The following is a 16,277-nucleotide window of genomic DNA, read 5'->3' on the forward strand; positions in this document are numbered from 1 at the left end:
GTCCACTGTTGCTTATCCCTTGAAAAAGAAAACACTTGGACGCAAGTTAGACAAAGACATGGCTGTATGGATTTTGACTTGTCATCTCCAAAAATAGTACTTAAACTAGGTTTAAGTCACATGATTTTCCACTGCAAGACCGGTTAGGTCGAATTTGTTCAAACGGTACTAAAAAATAAAGGGGTTAAGTTTCTGTCGGTGGTGGAATATAACTAGGTAATGTGGTTTTATCAACTGAGTTTGTTACGTAAATTGACCACCATAAAGAGTTTCTAGGCGGACGTCTCGAGCGGTAACCCTTCGTCATTCGCCTCGCAGACGAAGGGCTAACGCTCGAAACGTCAGCTTTGAAACTCTATACGGTGGTCAATGTACAATATGAACTCAGCTGAAAAAAACCTAAATAATCTTGTTCCATAAGATAGTCTAGTGTTAGTAATGGATAAGACTTTGGCTTCAAGTTGTAAATAGGCAATTTTCGAGAAATTTTGAAGAATCTCAAAATTTTCGGTTTAAGTTGTAAAGAATACATCACAAGAATGAAGCCTGTGCTCAAAGTCTTGGAAACATATACTGAAAAATTTAGATGGATGGCATACGGTTAATTGTGCTTATACGAAAGGGTGTACATCGTCGTTATCACTACGAATAATAACATGAAAAATTTCAAATAAATTTGCGTCTAGATCGTCGCGATCGACCTTCTCGTTCAACCATGGTGCTCCTTACGATTTTGCTCAGTATGCTTGAAAGTACGCCCTGGGTTCGGGCTCAAGTATATATATCTTATCAGACGTTTTGTTGTGTAGTATCCTTGGGTTTCACCCACGTGACCAATACCTTAGCAACAGTTAATATCCGCCATCTTGGTGTCCCTCGAGCGTAAACAAACCGTATCTAACGAAGAGTTCATGTGAGAAAGAAGGGATGGCTTTATGCATTATTGTTGGCTGTTCGAGCAAAAGTGGAAAGCATAAAGACTAAGGATTTTTTCGTATAATAATTTAATAATTTTATTATCTCTATAGCGCAAAATTCATTATATATATGATCTAATGCGCTATACCTAAGATCATCACAAATCAAGGGGAAGAACAGGAGGAACTAGAAGTTGTTGTATGGTTCGAGGCTTGCGGCTGTTGTAGATCCTCGATTTTTTGGTCGAGCTTTTCTTTGAACTTCTTTGCCGATGAGAAATCGATGTCTTTAGCCCTCGCATACGGCACTTCATTGACCTATGTCGGCAAAATCCATGAGCATTTTACCTGAGTGCAAGTAAGCTTGGGATGTCACGAAAACTCACACCCCGAAAACTCAGACTCCTCGAAAATTCAAGAGATAACCTCGACTCATGATCACTCCTGGTAATCCCGCGTGTATTTTGACCTTTTGGGTCTTGATCCAACTGAAGCAGCAAAAGCAAGGCCGCAAGTTGCACGTTTCGCAAAATCGTCCGATGGTTGAGTATTAAAACATTTTAGAGTGACACAAGACTTCATTTAGCTTAGATTTACCTCCATTTTTCCCATTAATTTTGAACTTTTCATTCACAGTTAACGGGATCAAATGTGCTCGCTCCAACATCAAAGTATTAAAATGTGGCGTGATTTTGACGAGCCGAAAGGGACGTTTGTTTACCTTTTTGTACTTCGTCGCACAGATCCTTGTTGTCGCTCTGTTAAAATTCTTAAATATTTCGCGATAATAATGGATACAAACAGAGACTCGGCCCACCAGTCCCAAAACGAAGACAATTTTGCGACCCTTGGGCTAGAGTTCTTAAATGAGGCAGAAAGAGAAAAACAACGCGAAAGAAGACTCGGCATCAGCGCCGTCACGATTCGCTTCACTGAAGAATCACTCTTGATATTGTTGTCCGTCTTTCGCGTCGGATTTGTTGCATTGTTCCACCGGTTATATTATAAAAAAAATTGGTTCATGCTTTATGCTATGCACTATCGAATTATGGAGCACTTCGAAAGCTTGGAGAACACTTCGAGGGACCTGAGTTTTCGGTGTCTGAGTTTTCGTGACACCCAGCGAGCTTGCCATGAATTCTAGTAGTTGCCTCAAACATAAATAAAACACTTGCGATATGTGAGCATGACTCAGCCAGTCCAGCTTTGCATCCCAAGCAATGGGCTGAAAAAATAGTCCCATCGTTTTCGGAAATGAACCAAATGTTCACTAAAGGATCATTCATATGCTGTGAATGCCAAACTCGTGCTCTCACGACATACTTGCCGGCGATTACTTTGCCTACAACTGAGGTCACAAATCCCGACACCATTTGATTAAACGCCTCTAGACTCTTGAACGCCTTGAACTGCTTCTTGGTGTAGAAGCTGGTCTCAAGAACGAGGTAACTCAGCAAGTCCGACGCTTCCACAGGAGGCAAGCATTTTGGACTGAACTTCTCGGCTGGTATGCTTGCAGGGTCAACCCCAATGACCGAGATCTTTTGCAAACATCTTTCCTTCCAACTCTCTAAGCTTTCGGCATACTCAGAGAGCACTAGGATACCTTAAGATGAATGCCGGATACTTTCATCGCTTTTTTCTGTCTGGTTGTTCATGTAGTTGGCGAAATAATACGGCGATAAGAGAGAGGGCTTCACTATAGAAATCGACCAATTATTCATAAATTTGACACCCGAGGGACACCAACATGGCGGACACTAACTTCGGCAAAGCTTGTGACGTCACCTGAAACCCAACCATTGCTGAGTATTTCTTTGAGTTGTGCCGCAGGGCGAGTCAAAATACAAATAACGAGTAAAAATACTCAGCGATACGACACACTAAAATGACTAATAAGAGATTTACCATCCAACACGCCAAGTTGTTATTTCAGTGCGGGCGACTTATATTTTTGGAGTAAAAATATCGCGTGATATTTGTAGGAGTGCAAATATCGCGTGATATTTATATTCGTTTTTCGCGTTATCTGCACTCTACGAAGCACAGTTGGATAATAATATCTTTTAGAACTGACCAGTATAAATTTAGATGTAAGTACTCAGTCATACAAACTAACTACATTCTCATTCAATTTACTTCAACACGAGTCTATTCATGTTTTTTACCTTGAAAGAAGTGCTGTCGCTGGTCTACGTTTTCGCTCTTTTCTCCCGAAAATAACTTTCCCACCGATCAAAATGACGACGTAGGATGTAACTTTGTGTTTACAGACCGTGTAAAACGCTTAAGGATTCCTTTTTCATCATATCTTTATCACCTTCACCGATTCAAAGAAGTGAATCTTCCTTTGCTAAATTTAGTTCGCGCATGCGTTCTACAAGAAACATCGAGTTAATTATTACTTCTCTGGTTAATACCAAATTATTCATTTGCATAAATCTGGCGTCCATGGCAACCACTCGGGCTAAGGTCTAGTTTAGCCAATGAAATCTTGCTGTATTTGTAATGTATGCGAGTGAAATTTAGCATGGCGGATGCATGCACATGGACGAGGCACTTGCTGTCGAAAATTTGGGTAAAATCGGTTAAATTTTGCCTGTGTTCGACGAAAACGCGTTGCTATAGTGGAGCCCAACAAGCACACCCTATGAAATCGACTGAAAACTTTGGTTTTGATTTGGGAAAGGCTCGAATTTTTTCCAGCAAAGCGAGAGTCACAAGAGAAGACGTGAAACCTTACTAAACAACTGACGGAGGTAAGTGTTTTAATCCGAATTGTTTTAAAGTCCATTCAAGGCGCTTTTAATATGTCAAGATCGGCCGTTATACGACTCCATTTTGAATTTCGGAGGTACTGAATTTCGAGCAGAAAGTCTAATTTTGGTTCCAAAGAGTGCGGTCACATTTTTATTCGTCCAATAGAGAACTTAGCAAATAAATTACGCTAGATCTACATATATAGTAAACGTTCTTAGTCAACGAACCAATACATTGCCACTGTAAAGGGAAGCGTTTTACTCATTCGCTCTTCGTTTTAAATTTCTCTCTTTAGGTTTGGGAGCTTTCCCTGCTAATTCTGGATTTGACGTAATCTCGTGTCCTTTTTCTTCACATCGTCAAAATGCTGAGACGGGGTTTTGAATTCGGAGTGTATTCCTTCAATCCCTTGTTCACAATAGAATCCAAGACCCATGTGACTGCCGAAGGAAAGGGCACACATGTTCTCGTAGCATATATAGCTTTGGTGTGATCATCATGTCTGGGAATTTTTCCCTAATGAACTGAAGAAATTTGTGATGTCTTCCTCTACAACAAGAACACAAGAAAAGGGGGAATAGTGAGACATGATCCTATTATTGTATTCATGTTTTCCATGAAAGGCAGTTATTCTTTCACTTACCTGGCTTATCAGTCTTGTCATCAATGAGCTATTTAAGGGTAGAAGTTATGTTACCTTGCAGCAAGTGTGTACATGGTTACAAATGAATGATTTTCCATGTTAAGCTTGTCTCTCCACATTCATTTTCTTAAGAATCTCATCCAAATGAATTGGTAGTGGTCCATTGGCTTTCTCAAAGGCAGCCAATTCCGTTTGTTCATCTGCAAGCTTTTCCTATAATGTTGAGATGTACTATTGAAATATGAACTACTTTACATACTGTTCAGTAGCTATAATTTGATGGGTTGTTAAATTGATTTGTGCTAGTGTAATATTATAAATCAATAAACTATAACACAGAATCATAACTTCCTTCACTAAAAAATTAAGATAGGTTTGAATCATGTGTGATGGAATTGGAGGATTGTACAGCAGTGATACTGGAAAACACAAATTGAGAAAAAATTACCTCTTCCTTTGCATTTCTAAGGAGTGTGTCTATCTCCTCCTGTAGTAGTGTAAAGTAGGCTGGCATGATATTTACACTAGAATGCAGACTTTGTAAATTCAGCAACTCCTGTAAATAAATTCTTTTATCTTACTTTGTCCAATTCAATGTCCAGCAGTTTCTCATGAATCACTTTGTGATAAAACTTTTGTTGACTTGTAACAGAGCCATCTGCTACAAACTTTTCATAATCCTCTTGAATGTTTTTAAGGGTTGGGAGTTCAGTATGTCCATGTTTATGGCAAGAGACTTGCATCATTTTGGGATTTATCTTGCACCAATGACATAAATACTTGCCTGCAAATACAATTCTAATGGTGAAAACCTGTTTCACAGAAATAGTAATGTACAATACAGGCTACATTTAAGTTCTTTTAGTTGATTGCTCAATCATATAGTTATTAGTATGCATGAATTATTGTCTAGATCAGACCTGAGGCACCAGCTGTTCCAAATATCTTACATAGGGATTCAGACACCAAACAGGAAAACCACTTTCTTTTCACCTTAGAAATAGGGAAAATGTAAGAACAATTTAGTCAAAATTATGCTATTTCTAGTCTCATCATCTAGACTAATTAAAAGTGTAATACATTTTTTGTTACTCACCCCCAGGTTGTTTCTTTCAAGGTGTTTACTTGTTCTTTATATTTCATTAAGGCTGTCTTTAAATTGGCCCACTATCTTTTGCATGGAACATAGCAAAGACAATGCCATTGTCTGGACTGATTGATCCCGTACCTCTTTGCAAATTGGGCACATCTACTCATGCTTGATGTTTTCAACAAACTGTTTTGGTATATGAACTATATGAAATATTATTATGAAATATATGAACTTCATATATTTCATTGTAACAAAACTGTTTTGGTTAAAGAGGTTCTGATCTTCAATAACTTGGTAGATTCTTTACCTCCTCAGGAAATGAGAATGTGGCTGGGGTGGTTGAAAGCTTAAAGTACTAGACATCCCTTCCACCATTTCTACTTGTTCCTTGGGTCCAGCAGAGTCCTCTGAGTTTTACTCCAGGTTTACTCTTCTTCTTCTTCCTACCAGGTTTCTGATGATCTTTGAAGGAACTACAGATCTTATAGTTTCAAGTTCGTTTGTGTTGAGGCCACACATTGATTGCAAGGCATGTGCCTCTTAGAGCAACTTGAAGCACTTGTGGCAGAACTTGGGAGGGCACGTGTCAAGGTCATCTTTACAAACACCAAAGGCTGTAAAAATTATCTCTATCTTATCAGCGCAGAGAAAACTGTTCTCGTATCTTTTGTCCTCTACAATCGCTGTCCACAAATTCGGCAAATTTTTTGTAATAATTTTCGATGTTCAGAGAGACCAAACGTAGCCATCTAAATGTATATCCGAACCGAGTCCTAAATTAAACTTGGATGTGAGCAACGCAATACTAAATATTGACTAAAGAAATGTTTCGAAATTCCTTTTTGCGACCTTCTTGCTTCAGAAGGGTACACCCTTTGGGTTTTTACCTTGTTTCAGGAAGGGGTGTCTATCTCTCTCGATCGGTTCTTCAGGGGTGCGGGAATATTTGCAATTTTGCTAGTAGCGCGTTCCATTTGAAGAGGAAGGGAATACTCGCAGTAAACCATGTGAATCATGCCAAGAAGAACGATTTATCCACCAGATCAAAGAAAAAAATATAATTGAAAGGTTTATTGTCCCTGATCGTGATCGAAATTTCCACCAAAAGAAACGTCTTGTCCGTGCTTTCACTATTTCCGTAGCTTCCCGTGACAGATCGATGACGTACAGTTTTTGGGGAGGAGATCACACGCATGTAGTGCGACTTTCCTGCACGTAATAGATGGCCGTGGATATTTTAGCAGTTTGTCATACATCTTGTATTCTTTACTTGGCCCATGGGTGAGCATGATTGTATCAAAAAGATAAATTGGCGTAGTTTAGGGGAATTTGTTCGAGGTCAAAGAGGAAATGGGCGCCATATTTACTATTTCGGTGGTGAAAAGTAAGCGCGGATTACACTGCTCAAAACAATTCGGATTAAAACGTCTTTGTACAGAAACTTGCTTCAAAGGAGAGATATAAAGCCAGAGTTGTTTCTTTATTGACAGAAAAATTCGAATCAATCAGAATCTTGCCTGAAAATATGAAGACCTCTAAGAGGTCATAAATCATTTCGCGTCAAAACAAGGTGCCTTTCAGCCGTCGCATAGTTAACTATCCCGCACACGCAATAATTCCTAGGCGAACATTAACCAGAGAAGCAAAAAACAATGTATGCGCATAAGTTAGCTATTTCCTTGGACTCTGCGCATATACTTTTTGTGACTTAGTTATCAGTGGGTTCTTTCTTGTTGAGCCGTTCAGCGTACATTTTCAGCGGTTTCAAATTGAAAATGTAAATCTGACATGCGCGAACTAAATTTCCACTGGCGGGCGTTTTGAAACAGCCGTGTGGCGTGGCGCACCTGCGAATGTAAAACACTGAAGAATCGCGAACAGGGAGACTGGGAACCAAAATATTATTTTGAGTTTTTTTTAGTCTTGTGTATCGCCTTGAAATATTAATAAAAGAAAAGATGCGATGAGAGGAAATGAAAAAGGAGGCGAAATGTTTTAGGATGACAAAGAACAGGTCGAAAAAGGGGTGTAAATGTGACACAATGACGGCGGTTCTCTCAGGTAGCCACAAACATAATTCGCCCATGACAGAATTTTCGCACGATTTCATTGGCCACTTTATGTCACCTGGTGCAAAAGACATCGTGCAATACTCCCACCAGCGTCGATGCTTGTCCTCCGCTTATTTCCGTCGAAAAGAAGTAAAGCCAGTGGAAAAAAGCTAGCTCAAGAGTTTCATCCATTCATGGTAGGTTCTAATGATAATGATTTCAAAAAGCTAGTCACAAATACGCATTCGTCATCAGACCAACACTGGCTTTTTCACGAGCGATTTTTGCCCAATATGAAAACTGACCCGAGGATTAGGGATAAAATAAATATACTCCTGTCTGGCTTGCCGGTATGTGGTAAGTCCGGGTCTGGCTTCAAAAACATGAGTGGTCTCTTTCATTCCATGCACCAAGGTATTCATTAAGTGAAGTGACTAAGGATGGGTTTACGAAACCAAAACCGGTCTCATACCCCTCTCGTTATTAATTTTCTTAGCTCTAGCGGGGAGAGACTCATTAGAAAGGGGAGATAAAAGAGAGGAAGGGAGGGCCATTACAAAGAAGAGAGCTTGTTGCAAGTTCAAGACTGAAAACCAAGATGCGAGTTGTTAGTTTTCATCTGAACTGTATTTGGTTTGGAGATCTATACAAACTTAAAACTTGAAACTCTGGACGGGGGTTTATAAAAGTGGGAAGCTCGTTAGAAAGGACAGAGATTGTAAAAGCGTTTTCACTTAACTCAACACTAGGACATGTAGTAATTGAAGTGTACAGAAAGATTTCAGTAGATTTGAAAGGGACTTATGCATGAAGCGATATTTAAATAAAATTCCTTTAAATTATCAACTGGGCATCATATATATCTTTACATCAAGCTATTTTGAGATGGTGTTCGTCCTAACCCTGGAAACAATGCGAACAGCTTGTAGCGAGCTAACGAAAAGTGATATTAAAAACTGATTGCACTTTCGATCGTGTAGTTTGATCGTTTGGATAAAAACTGTCTTAAAAAAGACGACGGTTGGTGACAGTGAGTGACGTTTCGACAACCTGAACAGAAGTATTTCATCGATGTCAAGTTAAGGTTGCTTTTTTAGGGATTATGATGGGTATTGCTCTTAAAAACTGTTGGTCAGCTGTGATTTATCGTGTTGTCAAGGGCTGCAAGACTCAAGTGGCCTCTCTGTTGCACCTAGGGAAAACGTATGGAGAAATCCGAGTTCCCTGAGTTATGGGGTTGGCTTGCGGTCTCCTTTCTCCTCTGCGGCAAACATCTCCTAACACGAAGAGGTTCTATATGAATTTAAGTTTAGATTATGGTTGGGATTTGACAGGAAAATGGAGAAATATTTTTAGAGTCATAATTACTACTTCTAGATTTGCACAGCTTGCCGTAAGTATAAACATAAAATAAAGGAAATGAAACAGATTGTGCAAAAGAAGGCCTTTCCTTCCCCATATAACCTAATTACACCTTTGTGGTTTAATCGGTTTTGCCAGACCAGATCAATCTTGAAGTGCGCAAGATACTAACGTAACCATTGCAGAGAGGGTCAAACTTAAAGTGCGCAAGATACTAACGTAAAAATTGCGTAGCAGATGAAGCTTAATTAAATAATGAAAAAAATCAAAATCACCTGACTAAGGCATTTGACACAATAAGGAGACAGCTATGGCGAGTATCGACTTAACCCAATGGTTAGAGTTGGGGTTGCAGAAATCCATTGATCTTTTTCTAGTATTTTGATGTTAGGGTTACAGTTTAGGGTTAGGGTTACAGTGTAGGGTTAGGGTTACAGTTGGGTTAGGGTTTGAGCAACCACAAGTCAAGCGACAAGAATTCTCATCGCCCTCCAGCACCCTGGGGCAAGTAGCCAGATGGCACTGGTCTTGGTGAGCCCAAAACATTTTGCACTAACCTGATAATTTAAAAACTGTTACCTTCACTTTTGTTTCCAATTCCAAATTTAGCCCTGGAAGTCTTTTAAGAACTACCCTCCCCTTCTAAATCCCTATTCTTTACTAAGATTAGCACAAAACTTTCTAGTTTTACTAATGTCATAAGTATTTAACAGCTTGCATAGTTAGACACATGAAAATAGCAATATAGGGACAAAAGGAAGATTTTATTAATTAATTCCTTAACCCTTTTCCAGCAGGGAAAAAAACCTTAAAATGTGCACAAGATGCTAACATGAGAAGACACACGGGGTATCTCGGAGAGCTCCATACAATTACTTATAATAGAATTATAAGGAATTGTAAGGAGTTTTTTTTACCATTAGTCGAGGCGCGGTGGGTGTTGTCAAATATGATCCTCGCGAGGATCATACATGACAACACCCGCCGCGCCACGACTAACACTAGAAAAGCTCCATACAATTCCTTATAATAAAATTATAAGGAATTATATGAAGGTCTCTAGGATACTTACAGTGCAACCTCTGTGTGTCTTCTCCTGGTAACAATCGCATAGAAGTTAAAACTCAAAGTGGGCAAGATACTAGCGTACCCATTGCAGAAGGGATTAAACTTAAAATGCGCAAGATAGTAACGTAATCAATGCAGAGATGATCAAACTTAAAATGTGCAAGATACTTACGTAAAAATTGCATAGAAGATCAAACTTAAAGTGCGCAAGATACTAATGTAACAAGTGCATAGAAGATCGAACTCAAAGTGCGCAAGATAACAACGTAACCATTTTATACAAGATAAAACTTAATGTGCGCAAGATACTAACGTAACCATTGCAGAGAGGATAAAACTTAAAGTGCGCAAGATACTTACGTAACTATTCCAGAGAGGATCAAACTTAAAGTACGCAAGATACTAACGTAACTATTGCAAAGACGATCAAACTTAAAGTGCGCAAGATGGTAACGCAACCATTGCAGAGAGGATGAAACTTGAAGTGCGCAAGATACTAACGTAATCATTGCAGAGATTATCAAACTTCAAGTGCGCAAGATACTAACGTAACTATTGCAGAGAGGATTAAACTTAAAGGGTGCAAGATGCTAACGTAACAATTGCGTAGAAGATAAAACTCAAAGTACGCAAGATACTAACGTAACCATCGCTCAGATGATCAAATTTTAAGTGCGGAAGATACTAACATAACAATTGCATAGAAGATCAAAGTCAAAGTGCTTAAGATACTAACGTAATCATTGCATAGAGGATCAAACTTAAAGTGCGCAGGAGAGTAACGTAACAATTCCATAGAAGATCAAACGTAAAGTGTACAAGATACTAACTTAACTAGGGCAGAGAGGATCAAACTTGAAGTGCGCAAGATTCAACCGTAACCATTGTAGAGAGGATCAAAATTAAAGTGCGCATGATACTGACGTGACAATTCCATAGAAGATCAAACTTAAAGTGCGCAAGATACTAATGTAACAAGTGCATAGAAGATCAAACTCAAAGTGCGCAAGATAACAACGTAACCATTGCATACAAGATAAAGCTTAATGTGCGCAAGATACTAACATAACCATGGCAGAGAGGATAAAACATAAAGTGCGCAATGTACTAACGTAACCATTCCAGACAGGATCAAACTTAAAGTGCGCAATATACTAACGTAACTATTGCAGAGATGATCAAACTTAAAGTGCGCAAGTTATTAACGCAACCATTGCAGAGAGGATGAAACTTAAAGTGCGCGAAATACTAACGTAATCATTGCAGAGATGATCAAACTTCAAGTGCGCAAGAAACTAACGTAACAGTTACAGAGATGATCAAACTTAAAGTGCGCAAGATACTAACGTAACAATTGCATAGAAGATAAAACTCAAAGTGCGCAAGATACTAACGTAACCATTGCTCAGATGATGAAACTTTAAGTGCGGAAGATACTAACATAACAATTGCATAGAAGATCAAAGTCAAAGTGCTTAATATACTAACGTAATCATTGCACAGAGGATCAAACTTAATGTGCGCAAGAGTGTAACGTAACAATTCCATAGAAGATCAAACTTAAAGTGCGCAAGATACTAACTTAACTATGGCAGAGAGAATCAAACTTAAAGTGCGCAAGATACTAATGTAACAAGTGCATAGAAGATCAAACTCAAAGTGCGCAAGATAACAACGTAACCATTGCATACAAGATAAAACTTAATGTGCCAAAGATACTGACGTAACCATTGCAGAGAGGATAAAACATAAAGTGCGCAAGGTACTAACGTAACCATTCCAGACAGGATCAAACTTAAAGTGCGCAATATACTAACGTAACTATTGCAGAGATGATCAAACTTAAAGTGCGCAAGTTATTAACGCAACCATTGCAGAGAGGATGAAACTTAAAGTGCGCGAAATACTAACGTAATCATTGCAGAGATGATCAAACTTCAAGTGCGCAAGAAACTAACGTAACAGTTACAGAGATGATCAAACTTAAAGTGCGCAAGATACTAACGTAACCATTGCTCAGATGATCAAACTTTAAGTGCGGAAGTTACTAACATAACAATTGCATAGAAGATCAAAGTCAAAGTGCTTAAGATACTAACGTAATCATTGCACAGAGGATCAAACTTAATGTGCGCAAGAGAGTAATGTAACAATTCCATAGAAGATCAAACTTAAAGTGCGTAAGATAGTAACTTAACTATGGCAGAGAGAATCAAACTTGAAGTGCGCAAGATTCTAACGTAACCATTGTAGAGAGCATCAAACTTAAAGTGCGCAAGATACTAACGTAACCATTGCAGAGAAGGTCAAACTTAAAGTGCGCATGATACTAACGTAACAATTCCATAGAAGATCAAACTGAAAGCGCGGAAGATATTAACTTAACTATGGCAGAGAGAATCAAATTTGAAATGCGCAAGATACTAAATAGTAACCATTGTAGAGAGTATCAAGCTTAAATTACGGAAGATACTAACGTAACAATTACAGAGAGGGTCAAACTTAAAGTGCGCAAGATACTAACGTACCAATTCCATAGAAGATCAAAACTTAAAGTGCGCAAGATACTAACGTAACCATTGTAGAGAGGATCAAAATTAAAGTGCGTAATATGCTAACGTAGCAATTCCATAGAAGATCAAACTTAAAAAACTTAAAGTGTGCAAGATACTAACTTAACTATGGCAGAGAGAATCAAACTTGAAGTGCAGAAGATACTAACGTAACCATTGTAGAGAGGATCAAACGTAAAGTGCGCAAGATACTAACGTAACCATTGCAGAGAGGGTCAAACTTAAAGTGCGCAAGATACTAACGTAACAATTCCATAGAAGATCAAACTGAAAGCGCGGAAGGTACTAACTTAACTATGGCAGAGAGAATCAAATTTGAAATGCGCACGATACTAACGTAACCATTGTAGAGAGTATCAAACTTAAATTACGGATGATACTAACGCAACAATTACAGAGAGGGTCAAACTTAAGGTGCGCAAGATACTAACGTACCAATTCCATAGAAGATCAAAACTTAAAGTGCGCAAGATACTAACGTAACCATTGTAGAGAGGATCAAACTTAAAGTGCGTAAGATACTAACGTAGCAATTCCATAGAAGATCAAACTTAAAGTGTGCAAGATACTAACTTAATTATAGCAGAGACAATCAAACTTTAAGTGCAGAAGATACTAACGTAAGAATTGTAGGGAGGATCAAGCGTAAAGTGCGCAAGATACCAACGTAACCATTGCAGAGAGGGTCAAACTTAAAGTTCGCAAGATACTAACGTAACAATTCCATAGAAGATCAAACTTAAAGTGCGCAAGATACTAACTTAGCTATGGCAGAGAGAATCAAACTTGAAGTGCGCAAGATACTAACGTAACAATTCTGGAGAGGATCAAACGTGAAGTGCGTAAGATACTAACGTAACCATTGTGGAGAGGATCAACCTTAAAGTGCGCAAGATACTAACGTAAACATTGCATAGAAGATGAAGCTTAAAGTGTGCAAGATACTAACGTAACAATTGCATAGAAGATAAAACTTAAAGTGCGCAACATACTAACGTAATCATTGCAGAAATGACCAAACTTAAAGGGCGCAAGATACTAACGTAACCATTGCATAGAAGATAAAACTTAATGTGCCCAAGATACTAACGAAACCATTCCAGAGAGGATCAAACTTAAAGTGCGCAAGATACTAACGTAACCATTTCATAGAAGATAAAACTTAATGTGCCCAAGATACTAACGTAACCATTCCAGAGAGGATCAAACTTAAAGTGCGCAAGATACTAACTTAACCATTGCAGAGAGGATCAAACTTAAAGTGCGCAAGATACTAACGTAACCATTGCATAGAAGATAAAACTTAATGTGCCGAAGATACTAACGTAACCATTGCAGAGTGGATAAAACTCAAAGTGCACAAGATACTAACGTAATCGATGCGGAGGGGATCAAATTTAAAGTGCGTAAGATACTAACGTAACCATTCCAGCGAAGCAAACTCAAAATGCGCAAGATACTAGCGTACCAATTGCAGAGATGGTTAAACTCAAAGTGCGCAAGATACTATCGTAATCGTTGCAGAGAGGATCAAACTTAAAGTGCGTGGTGTGGAGCTTTCTTTGTTTGAAATTCTTTAAATGAAACCAGATGCATGGTGTCACCTAGAAACATCTCTACTTCTAAGAAATGTTCTGTCGGTAGTTAATATTTCTTTCCTCTATTATCATCGGTTTTGTGTTTACAGTGCTTAGAACAATGTAAACACGTTTAATACTGTCACAGCATGACATAGCCCCTTTAAGCTTTTATTGGCTATTGGCAAGTTACACTAACCTATTTGTCTTCATTTTGTTATTTTAGGATGAAAAATAAGTTTCCTCAAATACATGTAACTCCTCACTTGTCTAATATCGTCTGATATGTCTGTGCATGTACCAATTGTTGCATTTGCTCCCCGAGCACTTTCAAGTTTATCCTCTCTGCAACTGTTATGTTGCCATGTCACAAGATTTAAGTGTGTACTTGTAACACCTCACTCGTCTTCTCTCTGCAACTGTCACGTTAGCATCTTGCGTACCTCAATTTTGATCCTATTTGCGATCGTTGCGTTAGTATCCTGCGTAATTTTAGTTTAATCATCTCTGCAATGGTTTCGTTAGTATCTTGCGCACTTTGAGTTTGATCTTCTATGTAATTGTTATGCTAATATCTTACGCATTTAAGTTAAATTCTCTCTGCAATGATTACGTTAGTATCTTGTGCCCTTTAAGTTTGATCCTCTCTGCAATGGTTACGTTAGCATCTTGTGCAATTTAACTTTCAATATCTCTACAATGGTTACGGTAGTACCTTGCGCACTTTAAGTTCGATCATCTCTGCAATGGTTACCTTAGTATCTTGCGCCCTTTAAATTTGATGCTTTCTGCAATTGTTACGTTAGTATCTTGCGCACTTTAAGTTTTATCCTCTCTGCAATGGTTACGTTAGTATCTTGCGCACTTTAAGTTTAATCTTCTATGCAAATTGTTACGTTAGCATCTTGTGCACTTTAACTTTCAACATCTCTACAATGGTTTCTCTAGTATCTTGCCCACTTTAAGTTTAATCATCTCTACAATGGTTACCTTAGTATCTTGCGGACTTTAAACTTGATCCTCTCTGCAATTGTTACGCTAGTATCTTGCGCACTTTAAGTTTGACCATCTCTGCAATTATTACATCAGTATCTAGCGCACTTTAAGTTCGATCTTCCATGAAATTTTTACGTTAGTACCTTGCGCACTTTAAGTTTCATCATCTCTGCAATGGTTACGTTAGTATCTTGCGCACTTTAATTTTGATCCTCTCTGCAATTGTTACGTTAGTACCTTGCGCACTTTAAGTTTGATCATCTCTGCAATGGTTAGGTTAGTATCTTGCACACTTTGAGTTTGATTTTCTATGCAATTGTTACGCTAGTATCTTGGGCATTTTAAGTTTGGTCCTCTCTGCTATTGTTAAGTTAGTATCTTGCGCACTTTGAGTTTGATCCTCTCTGCAATGGTTACGTTGCTATCTTGTGCACTTAAGTTTGATCTTCTATGGAATTGTTACGTTAGTATCTTGCGCACGTTAAGTTTGGTCCTCTCTGCTATTGTTAAGTTAGTATCTTGCGCACTTTGAGTTTTATTTTCTATGCAATTGTTACGTTAGTATCTTGCGCACTCTAGGTTTGATCATCTCTGAAATGATTACGTTAGTATCTTGAACACTTTGAGTTTGATCTTCTCTGCAATGGTTACGTTAGTATATAGGGCACTTTAAGTTTTATCATCCCTGCAATGGTTACGTTAGTATCTTGCGCACTTTAAGTTTGATCCTGTATGCAATGGTTACGTTAGCATCTTGCGCACTTCAGGTTTGATCCTCTATGTAATGGTTACGTTAGTATCTTGCGCACTTTAAGTTCGGTCCTTTCTGCAATGGTTGCGCTAGTATCTTGCCCATGTTGAGTTTTTATCTTGTATGCGATTGTTACGTTAGTATCTTGTGCACTTTAAGTTTGATCCTCTCTACAATGATTACGTTAGTATCTTGCGCACTTTAAGTTTGATCCTCTCTGCAATGGTTAGTTCATTGATTTAGCCATTACGATCCTCAAGCGGACGGTTTTGTTGAAGATGATTTGGCTTGATTTTTACCGTGAAATAAGAGTTGAAAATCTACTTCGTAAGTCCATAAATCTAAAATGCAGAGAAAAGAAAGATTCATACACTTTATCAGGCATTTTCCCCATCTGGATGGTTACCATGAGACAAAAATGGGAATAAAAGCGTATTACTTGAGGTACGTTTTTAAGAAGTGCTGCACTTGAGCGGTTATCTCATA

At 38.4% G+C, this 16,277-nt stretch overlaps 2 protein-coding genes and 1 long non-coding RNA gene across 3 annotated transcripts in view; 1 reads left to right on the forward strand and 2 right to left on the reverse strand.

The window, feature by feature from the left end:
* LOC148722412 (uncharacterized) overlaps window positions 1-3,150 on the reverse strand; it is a 39,590-nt gene extending 36,440 nt beyond the window's left edge. The window contains exon 1 of the mRNA XM_088735469.1: window positions 3,086-3,150. The gene's annotated coding sequence lies outside the window, so the exon portion shown is untranslated. The remainder of the gene's footprint in view (window positions 1-3,085) is intronic.
* The window catches only part of LOC111323016 (uncharacterized), a 29,462-nt gene extending 13,228 nt beyond the window's left edge, over window positions 1-16,234 (forward strand). Inside the window, exon 10 of the mRNA XM_088735458.1 lies at window positions 5,864-16,234. Coding sequence (XP_088591584.1) covers window positions 5,864-5,881 — 18 coding nt within the window. The 3' untranslated portion in view covers window positions 5,882-16,234. The remainder of the gene's footprint in view (window positions 1-5,863) is intronic.
* On the reverse strand, window positions 3,086-4,908 carry LOC148722415 (uncharacterized). The gene is made up of 2 exons (XR_015992318.1): window positions 4,769-4,908; window positions 3,086-4,533 (listed from the first exon to the last, which is right to left on the reverse strand). It is a non-coding gene; the product is annotated as an uncharacterized LOC148722415 (long non-coding RNA).
* Window positions 16,235-16,277: the final 43 nt, after the last annotated feature.

Source organism: Stylophora pistillata, chromosome 10, assembly GCF_964205215.1.
Source record: "Stylophora pistillata chromosome 10, jaStyPist1.2, whole genome shotgun sequence".
NCBI classification, from domain to species: Eukaryota; Metazoa; Cnidaria; class Anthozoa; order Scleractinia; family Pocilloporidae; genus Stylophora; species Stylophora pistillata.